A 24,191-nucleotide genomic window follows, 5' to 3' on the forward strand; every position below is an offset into this window, starting at 1 on the left:
CTAATACTCCAAGTATTTATGTCTCGGATTTGCCCTTTTTTTTTGCTTCAATGCAACAACAAAATAGACAAAAATGTAATATGTCAATAACACCTCTGCATGTATAAATAGAAAGCACCATTCCCATTAAGTCTGAGGTCTTGATTGGTTGGTGATAAATGCATTGAAAATTAACAAATTCAGCTGTTTTCATTCTCAAAAATTGAAAATATTGTATAAATTGTATTTCAATAAAATGTAGTTGCAACAAAAGAAGTGAAATTTTTTGGAATATCTATCGTTCCAACATTGTTTATTTTGGAGTGATTCAACATTGAATATTTGAGCAATCAGAATATTACATAATAAATGAGTCAATGAGCACTGCAAATATTTTTTTTGTCTGGAAATATTTTAACTTAATCATGCCAATTAATTTTTCAAAAATTTAAATTTATGTAAGGAATAAGACTATTCTATTTCTATTTATATAAATTAAGTTAGTAAACGGTACGTTTTTACCAGTAATGTCATTCATGTTTCTGAAAACTGAATCTATAAGATTTATGGCTACCTAAACTGTTTATGTCCTAAGAAAGCGGTTTTCTTTGACAAAACTGACTACTGCAATAAAATATGAGTTTATTCAAAACAAAATGTAAAAAGAACTCACTTGATTATTTTCTTGATCTTAAGATTTCCCCAGTTGATGAACGTCGTATTCTCTCCCTCTTTGAGGGTTTTAGCATCCTCTAAATCGATCAGTATCCTAGGACCAACCCAGATGGTTTTGTCTCCCACCTCAGGGTTTTTGGGGTGTTTGGGCACAGTGAGACGTTCCTCACTGACTCCCGACAGTAGCACGGGCACAGTATCCTTGCCGTCCAAGGCGGTTGTAGCGAGGGGCTATCGGATCTATCACCTGAGACACACACACCACAACCAGTTAGTTAATAGATAAAAATTATATAAAGAAAAAGTTCCCAACTTTTGTTCCTGAGTACTAGTTGAAACACGACCTCTGTTTATGTGAATGTTGAATTTAGCTCCAGTTAACCATTCTCTTACGTGCAGCATCTGAAATCTGATGCTGTTGCAGATTTGAGTCCTGCAATCTGGAGTCATGTTCGTTTGAAGGGATCCAAAAATAGTCGGTGACGAAGAACGAATACGCTGCTCAAAACGAAACCCCCCGCTTCATTTCAACATCAGAGACACCCACACTACAAAAAGTAGTGTAATCTAGGTGAAGAGGTGATCTCATTGTCTCATCAGGTGCACAAGTGAGCACACTATGATATTGACTGACACATTCCCAAATCAAATCTCTGGAAACAACACATTGTTACCTTGCATACAAAGTTTTAAACACGACACAAGTTGCTCTTAAAGCTATTTTATTTAAATATCTGCTTCCATTCAATAAAAGGAGATAGAAGTAGTAGTATCCAATACCTTCTTATTGAACGCCCAGATTTTGTCCCACTCCATGACAACAACAGAGCGTGAAGAGCCTTGTCCAACGATGAACTGTTTCAGCCCCTCCACTGTCATGCCTCTGCGCAGAATACCTCTCACGGTAGGGAACCTGGGGTCATCCCTACAGCAGTGGAATGTGTTAACACTAAACATCGTCAACTGATTCATCAACTGCAATTCCCCTATGTAATGGAAAAGTACTACTAACCCATTGCACGAATTAATTTACGGTCAGTGGCCGCACGAACAGCAATGGTATCGCTCGCTATTGTATACTAGAAAATTCAGCTGTGAAGGTATTCGTTCAGATGGAACATGGGCCTGCTGGGGTATCCGTGATGTAGGAACAATAACACGGGGTGGCAGGGATGATGTCTGAATCATAGTCTAAATAAAGCGGGTCGGGCGAAGTGATTGTCTAGACTAAACCCGCCAACATGTACGTCTGCGTCATTTAGTTGTGTAACTAACCTCAAAAGTATTATAATAACAACTGAGGAAAACACCCAATCAGAAGCGCTAAAAAGCAGAGAGTAAACTCATATGAATGATTTTTCAACTTCGACATACAACTGCGATCTTTAGGATATTTATAAAACTTTTGAAAACTCTAAACGTAGACCGTTGTTAAACACTCTTAGTTGACAAGAAAAGACGATCGCCCGATCTATCAGGCATTAATAGAACTATTTGGAGAGAAACTTAAAAGCAGACCGCTTTTGCGACCTGAACTCGTCATCGTGCCGTTAGGCCCGGCCGCTGTGTGACGATCCAGCTCGTCAGTGATCCGCAATGGGTTAAGGATTAAAACTATGATCATAAAGGGGATTTCCTTTGCAGTATTTTGTCATTCATCTCAAGATAACAGCTCTAGCTGTTCCACACTGCTGAGGTAGTCTCAAACATCTTATTTTCTAGAACACTCTCTTATTTAAATAGAGAATAAATCTATGTACAGTGAAACAAGGTACCTAACAGATGTACCAAATGTATGGATTTATAAAAATACAAATTTCAAGTCAAATATTATTTATAAAAACATAATACTTTATTACTTTGGGTTCTTATGGTTTTTTGTGAACATTTGATGAAAACATCTTGTATAAACAAATGTTTGCAATTTTTTTACAATTTAACCATTAAAAGCTTAAAAACAATACGTACAAGAATTTTTGATTCTTGCCATTTTTTACTAAGAAAGACATATACCTCTGAAAAGATATTTATAGCAAACAATCAATTAAAATTAACCCTTTTAGTGCTATAGCGTCTACGTCGTAGACGCAGCGTATTTTTATATATATAATAATAATAATAATAATAAATGCGTTTATTTTTTCTCTTTTTTTAAATACATGTAAATACAGTATACAACAATATACAGATTACAGAGAAAAAAATATACCAACCCAAAAAGAAAATAATCTTGCACTTGGGTGGGAGCCATCATCAGCTTCTTAATTTAATTTAAGTTCTATAATAACAATATGAAAATACAACAAATAATAATAAACAAACTAAAATTACTCTTAACCATCAAATTAACACACATTAATTAGAGAAATCCAACTCAACTTCAATATAAAAACATACATTTACAATTTATAAAATAAGAACAAAATATTTTTACTGAACAACTAAATATAAATTTTCAATATCTTTAACACTTCTACTCAATAACCAAACCTTCAGCCTCTTTTTAAAAATAAATATAGATCTATTAATTTTAATTTCACTTGGAATTAAATTAAAAAACTTATAACTTAAAAACACAAAACATTTTTGAAACAAAGAACAGTTTGGTTTAGGCAATCGCAAATACTGTTGATTACTGAGTCTAGTAGAATAACCAGAGTTGTCAATAACGGGTCCACTGTTACCACTTAGTATGAAAAAAATTACTAAAACTTTAAAAACATATAAATATCTTAATGGTAAAATAAAATTTCTAACAAAAAGCGGAAACGAATGTTCTCTAATATTAGAATTACATATCAATCTTATAAATTTTTTCTGAAGGACTATTAGACTAGATAAATTTGAAACATATGAACTACCCCACAATGACAATCCATACTCCAGCCTAGAATTAATCAATGAAAAATAAGCCAGTCTCATAACTGAGGGAGGACAAACTGATTTCAAATGAAAAAATGCCCTAAGTGATGACCGTAGAGACTTTTTCAGAGAACCTATATGAGGTTTCCACGATAAGTTTTCATCTAGAGTCAAACCCAGATACTTAATCTGACTACATTTATTAATTACGCCACAATCACACAGATCCTTGCTGCAATTTATTGAATGTATTCTTAAGGCTGTGCCAAAGTTGCCGGATTGGGACAAAGAAAAAATCATATATAATGTTTTTGATACATTCAAGGATAATTTATTACAAGCAAACCATATAGATATTTTATTTAGGTCATCCTGCATCCTTGAATATAATTCATCAACTGTTGACGCACTATAGGAAAATGCTGTGTCATCAGCAAATGCTGTCACCTTACCATTGAAATTTCCAGAGTAAAAGTCATTAACAAAGATTAAAAACAAAATAGGCCCAAGAACTGATCCCTGGGGGACTCCAAAATGTAGACTTTCCAAGCAGCTGGTGCTACTGTTTATTTTGACGAATTGCTGTCGACCAGTTAGGTATGTCTTAAACCAATTCAAAGGGACACCTCGAATACCAGCAGATTCCAATTTATTTAGCAGCAACCCATGATTAACGGTATCAAAGGCTTTACTTACATCTAAAAATAAACCAGCCACTTTGTTACAAGAAATATTATTCAAACCATTATATATATCTTTCAAAAAATGCTGCAAAGCCAGCTCTGTACTGAGTCCCTCTCTAAAACCAAATTGAACTTTAGAAAAAAATTTATTTATTTCTAAAAACTTTATGAGTCTAACTTTAACTAATTTTTCTAATAATTTTGACAAAACTGGAAGTAAAGAAATTGGACGATAATTTTCTACGAAAAGCCTGTCTCCTTTTTTAAATATAGGTATTACTGTAGCAATCTTAAGCACATCCGGAAAGCATCCTGAACTAATACTTTTATTAAATAGATTAAGAAGTACAGGAGACAATTCTTCTGACATTTTAAATATTAACCTTGATGATAACAATTCATCACCAGTACTTTTACTCAGCGAGAGAGACTTAATTTGTATTTTTAGTTCTGTCAGTGTAATGGGAAATAAAAATAAGGAACTTTCGTTAATAAAAGGTTTAAAATTTGTTAAACAAAGGTGCTTAATATCATCAGTGATATATTGAAATGAATCAACTAGGTTATTAGGAACATTAACAAAATAATTGTTAAAACAGTTAGCAATTTCACAACTATCAGTCATTAGATTATTATTGTTCTGTAATGTTATTTTACTACTACTTGATGAATTTCCTTTTATAATACCATTGACTAGATGCCACAGTTGTTTTGAATTGTTTCTGTATTCTTGGAACTTATTAATGTAATATCTTTCTTTAGCTTGTCTCACCCATGTTGATAATTTATATTGAAATTTATCAAAATTTTCCTTATTTTTTGTACAGGGATATTTTTTAAATGATTTATATAACTTATCTCTAATAGCAAAAGCCTTAGATAATCCAACACTCATCCATGGTTTTAACATTTTAAATTTAACATTAGTTTTTTCTGCAGTATTAGTATATTTATTGTTATCGATCAAAGTAGACAATTTATCATAAAACAAATTAAATGCCAAATTAACATCAGTGATCTCCAAAATATCCGACCAATCACTCTCCAAAATATCAATGCCAAGTCCTTTATAATCAATGAAACATCCATAATGAACTCTTCTTTCTGCAATTCCAAAGTGAGTGAAATCCACTATGCACGCCACTGATCTGTGGTCAGTTACATTTGTTTCAATCACCGATACTTTGTGAGCTTCATAAACCTTGGAACTAAACCATATGTGATCTATACATGAGGAGGAAATACCCTGCACTCTCGTATCTAAGTCAACAAGTTGTTGAAACCCAAGACTAGCCATTGAATCCAAAAATTCATCACTAAGGCTATTTTCCAACTTAATGTTAATATTAAAGTCACCCAAACATATGATATTATCACAATTAATTTTTGATAACGAGCACGTCAAATCATGAATGACATCCCTTGCCAATGATATATGCCAACGATATAAACCAAGAACATAAAAAGAAATATTATTTAAACGACATGAGACCAAAACCACATCACAACCAGGTATATCACATTCACACAGAACCGAGGTTATAGACTGATGTATATAGACAATGACACCACTACTTCTCACAGCAGAGTTGCAAGATGAAAATATTTGATAACTATTAATATTATATAAAACAGCTTCTTTCTCACTTACCAACCAAGCCTCAGACAATACAATTACTTGAGGCTTTACCTGCAAGCAATTTAAATAAGCAATAAATGAATCAAAATTTTTGTTTACACTCCTAATATTTGTGTGCCACAATAATAAACCCTTTTTCTCACTATAAAATTGATTTACATCATTAATGCTCTCTAAAAGTGTTGAACTAGACATTATTTACAATTTACAACATTTTTTACATTAAAAACAAGAACATAATCAGTTATACAACAGTAGACATAAAACACTAGTAACTTAACCACAATGATTTCATACACACATACAAATAAATATACAGAAAAAATTACTTACTTGCAATTGTATATGTGCATATAGTAACAGCTACATTTACATTTAAGAAACATTGTCTGACACAATACAAATCAAGAATACAAACAAATTTTTCTAACTAAATTATTATTCTGTTACACCAAAATAAACATCAAGTTTTTCTTCTAAGCTTAAAACGGAAATGAATTATTTGAATCAGAAAGACAATGCATAAAATTAAAATAAAATGATGCTTCTCAAAGCAAGAAATATTTAAATATAAAAATAAAACAACAATCTGAATCCTTATCAAAGGAGACAAAACAATATGTGAGAAAAGAATATTGATTTTCTACAACATGGCAATAAGAGAATTTTGCTTGAGGTGATGAAATGGCTTGCTGAAGGACCTTGGTAGTTGGTGAAGATAAGAGTAAAAATATAATAATAATGATGGCACTGATTACATTAACTGAAGTTACCATTAACCAACACAAGAACATGTTTGAATCTGTCCTTTGGTCAATCCACACGAGCACCAAACACGAGAATCCAGTTTCCAGAATGCTCTGTCCAAACTTGATTGTCTGTCCATCTGTTGACAATTTACTCAATTACCGTTTCTCAATTTTTCCAAATCCTGTATGCTGGCTATTTTTACTGCATTCGAGTCTCTGTCCTTTCTCATGAATATTTTTGAGTTTGATATCCATAGGTACTGATAGTTTTTTTCAGCTTTTACCAATCTTGATTCATAGAAAAGTTTTTTGAAGTATGGAGTTAGATGTTCATTAACATACACCATAGTTTCTGGTGCATCCCTCACAAATACTGTACTTTTTAACTTGCACTGTTTTGCTTTCTTTAGAACACAGTCCCGTTTCTGGCGGTTACTAAATATTGGTTCAGTTTATGCAAGTTACTGGCTGCAAACGATGACAGTTCATCCAAAAGCCATAGAGTAACGATATTTGTATATTAATTTAATTGCCGACGACCAGCTGTTTTATTGACGTGAAATAAAAAGGTCAGTTCGGATGTTTACGTTGTGAGCGAACTGACGCTGTGCTTTGTTTACTCTGTTTTATCTTATTTTATCCATTAAATTGTGTTATAATTGTGAAATACTACTTCATTAGTATTCAAAATCATTGCATTACTTCATTTTTTCATTTGTGTTTTCCGTGTGTGTTATATTTTACTAAGTTACAATGTCTAATAAGAACATTGCAGGTTATGATGAGTTACTTCACCTTCTTTTATAGTTTTATTACTGAATAAAACAATTATTTAGGTAAAAAAGTGTTAACTGTGCTTGAATTTCTTCTTTTTTAAATAATAATAAAGTTAGTAAAGCATTTATGCTAATAATAGTAAGTGTATTACTTTTTCTCTTGAGCGTTTCAAACATTAGGCCTATATGTAGGGCAAAATTTGGCGCGGACAACATATTATATTTTTAATCCACACTTCTTATTTGTTGTGTATTAAAATAAAATCAAATATATGTAATTTGTTTAGTTTTAGTTGCTCTTTCCGATGGTAGCCTCTTTTCAGAAAAATAATATAAAATTGTTTACCTACTAAAATTGTATGCCAAAGTGAAAAACAATTATAAAAAACATTTACATTATAAAGAAATTTTTTTATAACAATCCAAATATGTACAAATGTATTTTTTTGTATTTATTTCTGTTTACTGTTTATTTATCTTCAATACAAAAAAAAGTAATAAGATATGACCTCAAATAAGGAAATAGTAAGGAATTTACTAAAACTCTGCATTTATGCACTAAAATGCATAGCACTCTTGGGTATGGCAATGCGCCAGACCCCTTAGCACTAAAAGGGTTAATTTATATGTACCCATTTTGGATTAAAATTAAAATTTTATTAACACACTACAGGATTCCTTCTTATACTGTAGTCTGGTGATAAATTTCTATAACTTATAATAGACTCATATAATAGCTCATCACTTTTTCTCATTTGATGGAGGTAAGAAAACCTACTTGTTCGTTATATAACTTTAATTGTATCCAGTGAATTAAACATAACTTGTTTGCACTGTGTGGTGTTATTTCTAAATTTATTTAGTTTGAAAGTATACCGGTACTAGAACAAATTTTAGGGCTCAATTTAGAAAGTTATAAAATGTATTTTAGTTAACATCAGAAATAAAAGAGAATTTAAACGAAACGTAATATTGTTTTATGATATCTCACCAGCCATCAACGTATCCCTCATCAACGAACCAAGTCAGCTTCCGCTTGGACAGTACAGTGTTGGTCATATTGAGCCGTGAGTACTCCCAGATGTGTGGACGGCGCAGACCCAGCTGCTCGATGAACCAGTAAAACTGGTCGTCTCGATCGTGGTACTCCATGGTACGCAGGCAGTGTGTCACCCCTTCTACACTGTCCACAATCGGACACGCAAAGTCATATGTGGGATAGACCCTGAGGGAAAGAAGAGATATTATGATGATGCTTACTGTGGGAAGTATGAATATTATCCATTAATTACCAGCCCAATAACAACCAAGGAAATCAGAGTTTTGCACGGCAGGCTGATGCCAAAGGTGACCTGGACAGAGTTACAGGGCTGTTTACACTAAAATATTCTGCTCTTAACAAACTAATTCCAGTTCTCAGAAAGTGACTTCTCACCTTTTGAAAATGGTTATTTCATGGTAATTTTACACCATCATATGCTTGTGACATTGTTCAAAAAGTTCAGAGGTTACCAGTTCTTATGTTTCAAACCACATTAAAACTTACAAGGAATAAACAAGGTTTTACTGTAAATAATGGTTTTATAACTTTTTCAAATTCAATGATTTACTTCTTAATGTGGACTTTTTTATCAACAATGTCCAGCTGGAATTGTACTTACACGTACTTTCCTGTAGATTTTTGTAATAATATATACATTTTGCCAACCAAAATTCCTAGCACAAAACCGGACTTCTTCTTGTATAAGACGGACATAAAAAAACAAAGGATTAACCTCAATGGTTCAACTCCATGAAGAAAATGAGCTATATCAAGTAGCTTGTCTGTGTAAATAAGTCATGATGTATTTCAAAGCTCTGTCTAAATAATACCACGAATCTGGAATTGCTTAGCTAATAATTTTATAATTGCAGAGGATTCAGGATTTTATTTGTTCTCTTAGGACAAGAAGCTTATAAATTGTACTTAGTCCCATGAGGGCCTTAGCGCTACTTCTGGAGTGACAGGATATTCAGGATGGGTTAAGGTTGGGAGTAGGGGCCGCCACCTATCGAGATCCATGAGGAAGAATTAGGGCACTAATCTCAAAGTCATTTCCACCCGGGAAGAAGGGAAGGCTAGCTCTGAACCAGCCTCTCCAGTCAAAGCAGGCAGAGAGGGTGGCACACCCTTGTTGAGCAAGAACCTCTAATACTTAGGGAACGAACCCCACCAACTCCAACAGTCATCTCCTGCAGTAAACTAGACCTATCGAATTATTACCCTTGCACCCCAGAATCTCAATATTTGCGGTTAGTGATGTGACGCTCCTGGACATCCATAAGGTTGCCCAGATTTAAGTGACACATCAGTTTTTGCTGTGCCCAGTGATGGGTTCAACTGGAAGGTATAAACCAGCCAGAAGTGATCCCTGCTAAGAGAATCTGTTAGCTTGTACTTACTTGTACTTATCCCCAGTACGTGGATGAGGCTCGTTCTTGCAACGGTAGATGGTGGGATCCCTCATGCAACCATTGGCGGAGCTCATGTCTATTCTGGCCCTCACACAACACTTCTGGCCATACTCAGTTCCTGCCTTCATCTCCTCCCACATCTTCATGTTCTTCTCGACAGCTGCAATATACAACATACAGTAGGTACATATAATAATATTTAAGGATGAATTTATAAAGTTCCTTGCATATTGAAGTTATTTTTTAGTAAAAGTCTACTAAAATGATAGCTTTGTTTGATAATGAATTGTTCTTTACATTTTCTTAATTTGATTAGCTATGTTTTAAACAGCACACCTTTATTTTCATCTATATCAGTTATCTCCAAACTATAAAAGGGTTTCAAACTGCCACAGCTGGTCATAGTCACACTCATGCCGCTTGACAGTGTTTCATACTTGTGTATCGTTATAAGTCCTAATAATGTTTTACTGTTTATTTACAAATATGCTGACAGATATTGAATACTGGTTATTATAATATATTCTAAGTGTGAATGGCCAACTACATGGATTAACAAGCTATGTAACAATTCTTTTATTTACATTACATTCAAATCCATGTAATTATTTAAATTCAAAACAAACTTTGTGTTTATAGATTTTTTAAACACATATATCCTTGCCTTTAAAATGATAAATAGTATGAAATATTTATATACTTGCTAAAAATATCCCTGGGGACCACGCCCACAGATATCAAAGTGTATCAAAGTCTGAAACACTAAGTTAGACATGCCCTATTACTTTGCCATAACAGTTTGACTAAGCAAAGGAAAAGTGTTTAGATACATTATTTCATAATGCATAAGGATTAAATGCTATAAAGTGTGATCATTATCTGTTATTCCAAAAAAGCTAGGTTTATAATTGTCGAACTACTTACTCAAACTTGAAATAAGGATGTTAGTGTTGAAAGTAATAATGTAAAAAGTGTGATTCACTATAGTTGAGTCAAGTCATATGTTTAACATGTTCTCGATGTACTCATCAAGCTGTTTATCAGAACGATCAATGTTTGGCATATAATTAGCTCTTTATAGTACTCCAACAAGCAAACAGAATACAGGAACTCACACAGTATAATACAATATGTTATTACATGTGTAACATATTCTTATACTGTATAAACTCTTTATTAAATGTATAAACATTGGAAACAAAAAAGTGTGTATTTAATATTTGAATATCACAAACATTTAACATAGTGTTAAGAGTATAATGAGTATTTTAATGTTGGCCTCTCATTTTACTTGTGCCTATACAAATAACTTCCAATTGCAGTATTTTGACATCAATAGCCATTCATCCATACAACGGGTCTAGAAACCAACTCACAGTTGTCCCAGTTCTTGCTCTTGGTACGCTGTTCCCTCTCAGCCTTCATAGTCTCCGGGTCTGTGTCGTCCACATAGGCTTTTCCCTGCTTCAACAGTTGCTCGCAGTACCCCAACATCAGGTCAAAGTAGTTTGAAGTGTGAGTGAAAACGTCCGGCTTGATCTGCAGCAACTCAACATCTTCTAAAATCACCTGTGATAAGTCATGAGAGTGAATAAACATTAAATACACAATTTGTTTTTATTAAAGGACTGTCAGAATCAGAATCATTTTATTGTCGTCCAACAATTACAAAATTGTACTGACAAAGTCAAATATGATATTAAAAATATCACTAAGTAGGCCTACAGAGCCTAAAATAAATACAATCTATATCTATGTTAAAAGTTTAAAATTGTAAGTCACTAAAATTAGCATAAAAAATCTCATCTACACAGTAAAATGTTTTTCTCTTGAGCCACTCTGCAACAACATTCTTAAACCTACCAACAGAAACTGATCTAGCACTTAATGGTAACTTATTGAATAGCCTAGCTCCGGTTATTGCATAGTTCTGTTGAGTTTTACTTAACCTAGTATATTGCACATCAATTGTATTTTTAATTCTAGTGTTGTGTTCATGGTTAAAGCTTCTAAGATTGAAAGAGTCGAGATTTTCCTTAACAAAAACTAAACTGTGTAATATATATATACATGGAAGCGTAAGTATACCCAGTTCTTCAAAAAATGGCCTACAGGACTCATTGTCGCTAATTCCTACTATGCAGCGTATAGCTTTCTTTTGCCACTTAAACACAGTCTTGGCTCCACTAGAGTTGCCCCACAGTAAAACCCCATACAGAAGGTGTACTTAAAGAAAGCGTAATATGCACTAATGACAAGATTAAGACTTGTATACAATTTTAGTTTTTTTAGTAGAAATATTACTCTTGCCAATCTAACACATAAATGGTTTGTATGGATTCCCCAGCTAAGCTTTGAGTCTAAATTGATACCAAGTAGTTTTACAGACTTATTTACAGAATTACGTAAACTAAAGACAATTTCCTCGGTCTTGTTATTATTCACAGTTAATTTATTAGCAGAGAACCAGAGATAGGACCTTTCCCTCATATAGCCCATAACGACATCATTTAATTTTGAGTCTCTGTCTGATGATAACAGAGTAGTATCATCAGCATACAAAACAACCTTACCAGGGACAAATTTAGGGAGATCATTAATGAAGACAGTAAACAAGAAGGGGCCCAAGACTGAGCCCTGGGGAACCCCGCTTGCCACCCTCTTAAGTCCTGATCTCTGGTCACCTACTTTGACAAGCTGAAGTCTATTGCTCAAATAAGACATTATCAAAGACAGAGCATTGTTCTCCAGACCATAATATTTCAATTTTTGAATGAGTTTATCATGAGGTACAACGTCAAATGCCTTACTTAAATCCAATAACACAGCAGCTGTTTCTTCCTTATTTTCAAAGCTATTCAATACATAAGAGACAATATTTTCTACAGCTTTAACAGTTGACAGATTTTTCCTAAACCCATACTGAGATGAAGAAATCAAATTATTGTACTCAAAGTAATATTCCAATTGGTTTTTCACAATAGTCTTTATTAACTTTGATATAACGGGTACTAGGGCAATAGGCCGGTAATTGTTTAAATTCATTTTGTCACCCTTCTTATGTATAGGTACTGTTATTGTTATTTTAAGGCACTGTGGATATATTCCATCAGTAAGCACCCAGTTTATCAGCTGTGTTAAAGGATAGATTATAGCATCTAATATTTCCTTTAATACAAAGTTGGAAAGTCCATAGACATCTTCTTATCTGGAATTACTTAACCTATACACAGAACTATATACATCTCTACTATTTACAACTGTCCACTTAAAACTAGATAGGCCAGGGGGTTTAATACCTGACGATTTCAACATATCAACAGAACTACATCTAAAATATCACAGTTATTTTTTAACACATTAACAACATTAATAAAAAAGCTATTAAAATCATCAGCTGTTATTGGGATTTTTTCTTTGGCTTTGTTAGGCACACGACCTGTTTCAGCGTTTATAATTTTCCATGCAGCTTTACATTTATTGTGTGACTCAAAAATAAACTTTTCATTTGCTCTTTTTTCAGCCAAAATAATTTCCTGCCTATACATTTTCTTAAGCCTACCATGAATTGCCATGCACTGAGGATCAGTCCTTCCTTTTTCATGACTTAAGTCTAGCAATAGCCTTATTTCCCTTAGCAGAGGAGTGTACCAGTTCAACTTTAAGCTTTTTGACTTATATCTAGGCCTACTATGGTTGACAAGACTTTTCTTTTTTAGAGGGCATGATTCATTTAAACAATCAGATAAAACTTGCAGAAAAGTTTGAAAAGCTAACTCAACATTAGTTACTGTTAAAAAAATGCTATCCCAGGTTACAGATCTTAACCTATGCTTAAGTCTATCTAGACAAGGTTTGCTCAAAAGCCTATGTGTATCAAATGTACAGTGAATATTTTGAAAAGGTTCAGAAGATGAGGTTAGGTGTTGCATATTATAATTTAAAAGTAGTGCACAATGGACAGAAAGATGAGGTTGGATAATTTCACAGGTGAGCATTGAGGGGTGTAGGTTAGTGATAAAATTATCAAGACAGGAGGTAAGGCAGGTGGGCTGGAAATTTAAACAGACAAAATCAAGAGATCGTAGAATATTAACAAAGTTTTGCACTTTAGGGTCGTCACTTTTTGGATCCATGTTTATATCGCCAGCAATTATCATCTTGAAATTTCTGTATCTATTTAAAAAGTCAATAAGATTAGCCAGCTTCTCCGTAAAGATGTCGACTGACGAATCGGGTGTACGATATACAGACACAGTCAGTAAGCGCAAAGTAGGAAAAACTATCACAGCCACTTCAAATTGCTTAATTTCACACAGGCAATGGATGTCAACAACTTCAAACGCATGTAAAAAAGTGTTTTTCACAAATATTGCCACTCCGCCAAATGAAGTAGGCCTACAATAACTAGCAGCTAGTAGAAAACCTGCTGGTTGATAGAGCAATATTTCATCATCTACACACCATTGTTCATTAATGCAAAGTATGTCACAATTGACATCCTCAAGGAAAACATCCAGCTCGTTAACTTTATTTTTAATTGACTGAGTGTTTATGTGCACAAAATTTACATCCAATTTCAAACCAGATATAGATTGAGAAGGAATAGGATCACTCACCTTAACTGCAAACTTTGGTAGGCCTAAGTTACCAAACTCGCACCATGGTTTGATTCCAAAAAAGACTCACTAGGAACATTATGAGAATTATTCTTCTGATTATATCGAAAACGAGCCACATAAGTCCCAACTGGCCAGAAATCTGCATCGTACACTTTATCCCAGAGGGTAACGGGAACACTAACCTTAAAAGAACTATAACCAGGGTACCTGTTCTTAAGTTTCGTAACTCCATAGTTACCGTTTGCACCTTCATTAATATATCTTTTCACGGCCATACAGTCAACATCCTCATCAAACCTGGATACAAACAGAAACCTACTCTTCTCGACAACTTTCTTGTTGCACGTCCCGTAATAAAATCAGCACGATTTCGGTTTTGCAGTTTATTGAAACCAATATTTACACCACGCTTTCTTTTGGCTTGAACTACTTTGAAATCCGTACGATCGGATTCAACTTTACTCATCTTCGTAATTATTGTCCCCGATTCTGATAGTGACCGTTTACCCCAAACAACAGTAGAATAGGAATTGGGGACTGGAACAGAACTGCCTTGCTTAGAGTTAGGAGACTGAGTATTGTCATGAAGCCTCACAGTTGTTTGCCCATTAACACGACCAATTGGATCTTCTGCAGGCTTAGAAGATCAATACTCTGTGTCATTGATAAGCATTTAATAAATAGTTTAGTAGCAAAGCAGCTAATTTAACTTCTGGATGCCTTTGAAATGGCTGGTGTTCAACATTTAATTTACACTCCATATTGAGCAGTGAACAAAGGTTTCAATTAATAAGGCTGAAAGCCAAGGATTGTTGTTACTAGTTGATAGAAAAATCATCAGGTTTAACTTGAAAACTACCTTCTAGGATCCACTGATGTGAAAGAACACATAAAAGTGGTCCAAAGTGTACACAGACAACTAGAATGCTCTCCACTGCTTGAGAAAGATTGCAGTACAATATGAAACTTCCAATAATGTGTAAAATATGTATGTGTACTTTTACACATAAAAGTAGAGTGGTTCGAGGTCAGTACATTGAGAACTGTTGATACGACAATACGTTTCATAAAAAATGTCAATCCAATCTCCCGCCAAGTGCGAAATATCCGGTGTCATCTGTTATTGTTTTTGGAAGGAAATAACTCTGACTGATGTTTATGAGGTAGAAACTGCATCATTTCAAATGGAAGAGTGGAGAAATTTATCTTAATGGAGTTTGTAGCGTCTCAAAACTCTTGCCCGGCTTCCCTCGAGTAAACTTGTGTTGATCTGTCAACTGTTTTGGGACCCACCTCGCAGACATTTTCCGATATCCGAGGGTTTCTGTGATGGTTTCATGTAGCAGAGATCTGGAAATTTGCAAGAATATTGTAGAACAGACATACCTACGTATGCACAGACGTACAACCATTTTTAAAACTCTCCACACCACTTGAACACACTCTTACGATTCATAGCTTTATCACCATATACAGTTTTACCAAACGATAAACCCAGTTTTTCCCTTCCAAAAGAGGTAATGGATGACACCGTGTATTTCGCACTTGGCAGGAGATTGGATTGACATTTTTCACAAAACGTACTGTCGCATCGACAGTTCTCAAGTACTGACCTCAAACCGGTCTCTTTGTGGAGGAGGAGGAGGAATCAGATTACACGGCAGTGTAGCCAAGAAGTCAAAAAAATCCTACCGGCCGTAAAATTCTCAGTACACTTACTTTCTGGATATGCCTCGTATATCATGTTATATTACCTTTTCAAAATCCACTTTCTCCTTGGCCGGATTGGTGTCATCAAACCTAAACACGAGCTTCCCTTGAAAGGCTTCTTGATAGTATTGATTGAGAAGAGCTGCTTTTGCATGTCCAATATGCAGATACCTGTAATATACAAATGTTGACACTAAATAAAACTGAAAAATCTAATTTTAAGATAGAAAATTTAATACCAAATATAATATATTGTGAAGAAATTAACGTACCCACTGGCCTCGGGAGGGAATCTCACTACAACTTTCCCCATCTCTGCCCCAGGGAGGTCCACAAATTTGCCTTCTTCTTTGCGAGTTTTCTCCTGCGATGCTCGACCCTTCCCTTGTACCTTCTTCATTTTTGCTTCCTCTGGGAGATCACAGAGCATTTGCTGTACAAACTTCTGTCCCTCTACTAAATTCATCCACCGCAAGACATTCTTCGGGGTCTTCCCATTCAGTTTCAATGCTAACCATTGCGCACTATCTGCAACAAATATAAATCGGTTATAAAATAATACCACCCCATGTGACTCAAACTGTGTGATTATCAGGAATCTATATGTTCGTGTCGAACTAATCCCAATCAAAAAATTCTCTTCAATATGTATTACGTTTTGTTCTTGTAATAACTTTCAGATCAACCACACCTGATTTTTCCATATTTTCCTCATATCTTCTAACAATTTTTTACTCTTACATTTAGCAGTCATTTTGTCCAACCTGTGTATTTCCAATCAAAAGAAATCTTGTATTGTAAAGACAAAAGAGAATGTTGGTATATATGACATTGATAGGCTCAGAAACTATTTGACCGATCATTATGAAAATTTGTATGTACAGTAGAGTCCCGATAGTTCGAGTCTCGATAGTCCGAGGTTCCGTTAAATCCGAGCCAACACATGTAAAAAAATAAAATGTGATATTGACATATTTGTACAACACACTCGAGCGCATGTCTGTAAACTGAGTGCTAGGCTACTTGGAGAAGCCGGCATCCTGACTCATTAGTGCCATTTCATTTGCAACGCCCCACCCCCACCCAATTGTCAAGGCCACGGAACATTGTGCCCCGTATTGTCTAAAAATAAATCAGTCCGTTGCTCATCACGTTCGACTGCGGTACGGTTGTTCTAGATTACGATCGCAGTGCGCTTACCCGTCTGTTATTTACAACGTACAGTACTTGTTGTCTAAATATTAAGTTTTAGTAAAAAAGTATTTTCTGAAGTGTTTATGTGTTCATTGTACAGTGAACTATGAGTTCAAAAAGTAAAAGAAAGATTGTACTGATAAAAACAAAACTAGAAGCTCTTAAAAGACTTGATAAAGGTGAAACGTTAAAAAAATTAGCTGCCGAGTATGGAGTTGGTGAAGTGACAGTTGGTGACTGGCGAAGGAATCGCGATAAAGTTGAAAAGTTTGTATCAGAAAAGTGCTCGGAAAAGTGTACTAATGAGCGGAAGTCTATGAAGAAAGCAGAGTATGAAAAAACTAGCGAGGCCCTATTTTTATGGTTTTGTCAACAAAGAAACAAAGGTTGTCCTATTTCCGGACCTATTTTACAGGAAAAGGCATTGTACTTTCGCAATGAAATCAATGAAGATGAGGAAGATTTTATGGCAAGTGTAGGATGGCTTGACCGTTGGAAAAAACGTTATGGCGTGAGGCAGTTAGAAATTTGTGGGGAGAAACTCTCGGCGGATTCCGAGGCAGTTGTTCAGTTCTGTGAAAAGTTAAAAAATCTTATTAAAAGTGAAAATTTAACACCTGATCAGATTTACAACTGTGATGAAACTGGTTTGAATTTTAAAACTTTGCCATAAAAAACTCTAGCTTCACGGGAGGAAAAAGCTGCTCCGGGTTACAAAAAAAGCAAAGAGACTGTGCTAGCCGCTTCAAACGCGTCGGGAAGCCATAAATTAAAACTTACTGTCATTGGCAAGTCTGCTAAGCCTTGTGCGTTTAAAAACATGTCTATTTCAACGCTTCCAGCAACTTATACAAACCAAAAAAAACGCATGGATGGACAAACAAATTTTTAAAAAGTTTTAGAAGAAAAGCAACCTACCCTCTAAAGCCATCTTAACACTTGATAACGCAGGATCACACCCAGATGAAGGGGAACTGCAATGCGATGGCATACGCACAATGTTTTTGCCACCGAACGTGACCAGCCTCATTCAGCCTATGGACCAAAGCGTACTTGAAACTTTGAAAAAAAAAGTACAGACGCCATTTGTTGCAATCAATGTTTCAAACAATTGAAGGAGAGGCAACCATAAAAAAATTCCTAAAAAGAGTCACAATTAAGGATGTAATTTATTGGATCACTGAAGCTTGGAGTGAAATTAAACCAGAAACAATCCAGAAATCATGGAAGAAAATCGGAGTGTGTAAAATTGAAAATGATGATGAAGATGACGATCTACCGTTAATAAATTTAATAAACAGACTTCCTGGTTGCAATGGGACAAATCAAACTGATATTGTAGAGTGGATGAGTAGGGACGAACAGTTAGAGACAACAGACGACACCATAGTTGAGATGGTCACAGACATGACAGCTGACGGGAGTGAGGAAGAAGAAAGTGTGCAGGAGACAGACCCGGAAATGACACACAGCGACGGCACTGGATGCGGCCCTGCGCTACGTAGAGCAGCAAGCAGAGGCGACAGCAGCAGACACGTTATTGCTTCGGCGGTGGAGAGACATGGCTGCCCGCAAACGCTGCAGTGTGGTGAAACAAAAAACTCTAGACAGTTTTTTTAAGTAAACATTGCATCTTTGTACCTCTGTAAGTAATTTATTAATGCTGGTATTTGTAATAAAAGCATATTTCTTTTGTTTGCCTTGAGTTCTAATTATAACCCAATTCTTCTCAAAGTGTTCCGTATAATTCGAGTTCTTCACAATTCGAGGTACATTCGGTCCCATTCACCGCGGATTACCGGGACTCTACTGTATATGTATTTTTATACTGAGAAGGTTTATATGATACACCCATTGATGTAACTCGCCACCAGGTGGCGCTGCCAAAGATAAAAGTTTTCAAAGCACCTGCATATTATAAACTGCAATTATGCGACAGTAACATATATTAAATAGCCAAACACTATTTGAAGGTGCTAAGTAATGATGTATATCTATCTTTAAAGTAAATTTCTCGTTGAACTTAAAGCTCGAGTGTTAGACCATATTGTAATAAAGTACATGTACCATGCGTCTTTTTATAATTTTGTTGTGTTCACAAAACACCTCAGCCTACAAAAAAATTTAAATTGACCATTATTTAATTTATAAATATAAGCAGTAATGACCATCATGAAGTAGTTTTCATTATTCATTCATTATTTCAGTATTTTCTTGATCAGAAAAGAGGCAAAATCAGCAATGGAACAAATAATACTAACATAGAAGTAATTTACAATGACCATTTTTAACATATTTTCTTGATTATAGGAAGAAAATAAACAAACAAACAGTTGTATGCTATGTCTGACAAACTCAACTTAGCATCAGAACTCTAATTCACTCGAACCAGAAGTGTTTATACAGGTGCAATACGAAATTGCGTGTGAAGCTGCAGGTAACTGCTAGTTTTCTATATATTCTTTTTATTTTATATGAACACTGACACATAAGGGTACATACAATTGTCTGACAGTTCAAGCACATACAGGATTGCCATGGATGTACAATTTTCTCTGATAATCCCGGCACATATGGGATCCTTTGCCGCCGTCATTTACTGACTCAGGATGTTTCCTATTCTTACGTAATTAATGATAATTAAAGTACGATCAGAGAATAAGCCACTTACCATACAAAGTCGCCCAAACACACAAGTCTGCTATAGTGAGCTTGTTAGCTACCAGATACGTAACAGAAGTCAACACCTTGTCTAGGTAGAGAATTGAATCCACAAACTCTTGTGTGCAAGACATCGGACCGATACAGAACGACAGCCAATGATCCACCTGGAATACAATTATAACCTAAGTAGAATAAAAATTGTGAACATTACAGAAAGACAATATCTTAAAAGTGTGAATATGAATATTTACAGCTCTATAAAGTACATGCAATTTCTGTATGTATAATCAATGTAACTTTAGAATAAGACAAAAATATACTCTACTAAGCCGTAAATTATTAATTTTGTCATTGAATTCTTTTTCATTTTGGTTCTTTGACATTGTTTCTTAGCTCCAATTCTAGCAAATTGATCACTTATGGTTAGAAATCAAGAATTGGTTGATTGAACACTTATATGCTGACAATAGTTTGACAAGAAGAAAATACTTTTTGATAGTTTCATTAAATTATTAAGTTTTTTACTGTGCAAAAATGGCAAAGTACCTGGAAATAAATACAATCTACAGAAAACAGATATGATTTAAATGGGCCTAAAACAAAAATGTTTAAACATAACGTTTAAAAATACAATTGTGCTTAATTCCTTGCAACTCTGCATTGTAACTGAAGACTGGCATAATTAAGTGTCATGTAGAAGTACGGCGACCTTGTATGATGAACAAGGCCTTTCTATATACAAACTTACTTTTTGTTTAAATAAAATTATATGCAAAAAGTTACTATATCAATAATTCCTTATAAAATACATGAACTCATTATAGCAGTAGAAAATAATTATAATTAAACATTTAAAACAGAAGACCTTCCAGTATCAAAGATGATTTGTGTATTACATTTAAAATAATTACATATTTGTGTGATTGAACTATACTGCAATAGCTTTTTCCAATAGGAAGACCTCTACCTTAAAGGAGAGTGGCTAATGTTAATAGTAATTGGAAATATTTAGTAAAGATGCCTAACCACAGTCTACACTGGGTATATTGCAATACACATATACCATTGTACAGGAGAATCTACCACCCAAAAATAGAGCTCTGGGAAAATTTTGGATGGTTAACCTGTTGAGGAGTAGCTGAAAGTTGTTCCAAAAGAGTACAGACGGTTATAGCCGTTTGATCCCAAAAGAGTATTGACGATTATGACCGTCCATGACGGGGTTGCTAAAACAATCAATATTGCAACTGTTTATGCACTCTAACATTTCCAAATAAAACATTGGAAACTACTTCACCGACTGAGACACCTTTGGACTGCAGTGCAGATCCACCATTAGATATGTTAGAAGAAGTGGCCAGTGAAAGTGGAAAAATTCATGGGCAATCTAGTGTTATTGATTTATGTTCTTCTCCTTTAGGTTTAAACTAATGTTTTATGACAATGAAGACGCTTCTGCATCTGTTTATAATAATCTTAGTATAGATGTTAATAAGGTAGAGACCAATTTAAACTCAATGTATTTTAATAACAATAGCAATAATACTTTTGGTAATGACTATTACAATTTAAACAATAATCTAAACGGCACTCAACTTCAATCTCTTAAAATACTACATCACAATGTTCAACATTTATCATCACGCCTAAACATATTAAAAATTAATCTAGAGGAAATTCAACCTGATATTGTCGCAATATCTGAACATAAAATGACCGAAACAGAAATTACTTATTTAAATGTACAAAATTACAAAAAGTGTTCCTTTTTTAGTAGATGTCATTCATTGGGCGGTGGTGTATTGATATTAGTTAAAAATTGCATCAAGAGTAAAAAAGTATCAATTCCTGCCATACAAAATCTTTTGGTGGAGAAAGAATTTGAATGCTGTTTATCAGAAATAACTGTAAACACATTTTCATTTATCTTGGTATGTATATACAGATCCCCCCAACAATGCTTACTTGAATCTTTTTTTTATAAATTTGATTTCCTTTGTGATTTATTGTGCAAAAAATACAAAAATATCCTTATTGCAGGTGACTTAAACATAAATGTTTTGAATAAGGATAAAACTTATAATGCCTTTGTTAATATTTTACGTTCTTATGATCTCGAGTATAAAGTAGATTTTCCTACCCGAGTTACATCAGAATCTGAAACTGCTGTAGATAACTTTATCACTAACATTAAATGTAAAAAGTTAAAAATATCGGGTATAATAACACACTTATCAGACCATGATGGACAGTTGTTGGAAATTTATGGTTTGGAAAATGAGTTTGGTCATAAAACTAAAAAATACTGTAGGAAATTTACGAAGGCTAACACAGATTTATTTTTTAAACTTCTGGCACACGAAAATTGGTTAGATGTTTATCAAGCTACTGTTGAAACTAAATACAATGTTTTTTATTGTAAATTTGCTTATGCCTTTGAAACTAGCTTTCCCAAACTACTAACAATAGAAAAAAATAACAATGTTAAATGGATTTCAAATGATGTAAAAATTAAAAATGATGAAATTGTGAAATTTGAAAAAGAGTATAGATTGCTGAAAACCGAGTTTTTAAAACAGAAAATTAAACAGTTAAAAAGAGAAGTTAAATTGCAAATTGATAATGAAAAAAAACAGTTTTTGGATAATAAAATAATGAATTCTACAAATAAATCAAAATCTACATGGCAAATTATAAAATCTGAAGTTGACAACACTACTAAAACAAATGAAAATATACATATTGTTGTAGAGGGCAAAACTGTATCAGAGCCAAACCTTGTCAGCAATATTTTTAATGATTATTTTGTAAATGCTGTAGATAATTTAGTAATTCCAAACATCCAACCTAAAATTGTTAGTGAGTTGTCCTTTAAAACACAAAGTTCAAGAAAATTCACTTTTGAATCTGTTAATGAAGATGCAGTAAAAAAAATTGTTATGACTTTTAAAAATAAATTTTCAACTGGTATTGATGATATTCCAATGGCTTTGGTAAAACAATCGTTTCCCGCTCATCTCCAGGCCACTCACACGCACATTATTAATTCATCATTAATTTCTGGTTTTTTCCCATGTCAATTAAAAATTGCTAAGGTAATACCTCTTCATAAAAAAGGAAACACAAATGACCCATCAAGTTTCAGACCTATATCATTGTTACCCGTATTCTCAAAGGTTTATGAAAAAGTAGTTTATAACCAGCTTATGAAATATTTGGAACTAAATCAGTTACTTGATAACGAGCAACATGGTTTTCGACCAGGCAGATCCACAGCTACAGCAAGTGTTAAATTTATTGAATCGATTATAGACTCAATTGACAGAAATGAAAAAGTTATTGAAATTTTTCTTGATCTTACCAAAGCATTCGACAGTGTGTCACATGATGGGTTGCTTAATGTCCTTAGTGATTTTAATATAAAAGGCAAGGAATACAATTGGTTTAGGTCATATTTGAAGAATAGACAGCAGTGTACTCAAATCCAACACATTTTAAACTATGCTGGAAGTCAATATAATTACATTAGAACCTATTTTTCAAAATTTAAAATAGTTAAACATGGCGTTCCTCAAGGTTCTATCCTGGGCCCTCTTTTATTTCTCTGTTATTTAAAGGGGCTCCCTGGGACGGTTCCAGGTGGAGGCTCAATATGCCTTTATGCTGATGATGCAAGTATTACGGTTTCAGGTAATAAACAGGAAGACATTGAGCTTTTGTCTTTTTTAAACCTTTTAACTGTTAAAGATTTCCTGAGTTCCAAGAATCTCTTGCTAAACCCAAATAAATCAAATTTTGTATCGTTCAGTACTAAAACAATCAAGATTACAATTTGAGCCTAACATATATTTAGAAAATTCAAAATTGAATCAAGTAGACAATACAAAGTTTCTTGGAATAATATTAGATCGGAATTTGGGTTGGGAGAAACATGTTGATTATGTGGTAAAAAAAATGTCCTCCGGTCTATTTGCTTTACGCCAAATGTCAAGGGTGTGTAGCATTGAGACATTGAAAGCCATCTACTTTGCTATGGTAAATTCCCATATGTCTAACAATATAGGAATAGGCTATACGGAGCCACAACTAAAAGAAATCTGGACAGAATCTTATTACAACAAAAAAAAGCTCTAAGAATAATTTTTAACCTAAAACAAAGAGATACAGTGAAACCATACTTTTCT

General features: G+C 34.0%; 1 protein-coding gene across 1 annotated transcript in view; it reads right to left on the bottom strand.

Annotated features, from left to right (window-relative positions):
- The window catches only part of LOC124371551 (bifunctional glutamate/proline--tRNA ligase-like), a gene marked incomplete at its 3' end in the record, with an annotated part of 75,248 nt that overhangs the window by 38,350 nt on the left and 12,707 nt on the right, over positions 1 to 24,191 (bottom strand). The window contains 9 exon segments of the mRNA XM_046829902.1: positions 653 to 873; positions 875 to 901; positions 1,435 to 1,579; positions 8,355 to 8,588; positions 9,806 to 9,977; positions 11,194 to 11,386; positions 16,194 to 16,320; positions 16,422 to 16,677; positions 20,015 to 20,171. Of these exon segments, the coding sequence (XP_046685858.1) occupies positions 653 to 873; positions 875 to 901; positions 1,435 to 1,579; positions 8,355 to 8,588; positions 9,806 to 9,977; positions 11,194 to 11,386; positions 16,194 to 16,320; positions 16,422 to 16,677; positions 20,015 to 20,171 (1,532 nt within the window).

Source organism: Homalodisca vitripennis, unplaced genomic scaffold (genome assembly GCF_021130785.1).
Source record: "Homalodisca vitripennis isolate AUS2020 unplaced genomic scaffold, UT_GWSS_2.1 ScUCBcl_1600;HRSCAF=5435, whole genome shotgun sequence".
Taxonomy (NCBI): domain Eukaryota; kingdom Metazoa; phylum Arthropoda; class Insecta; order Hemiptera; family Cicadellidae; genus Homalodisca; species Homalodisca vitripennis.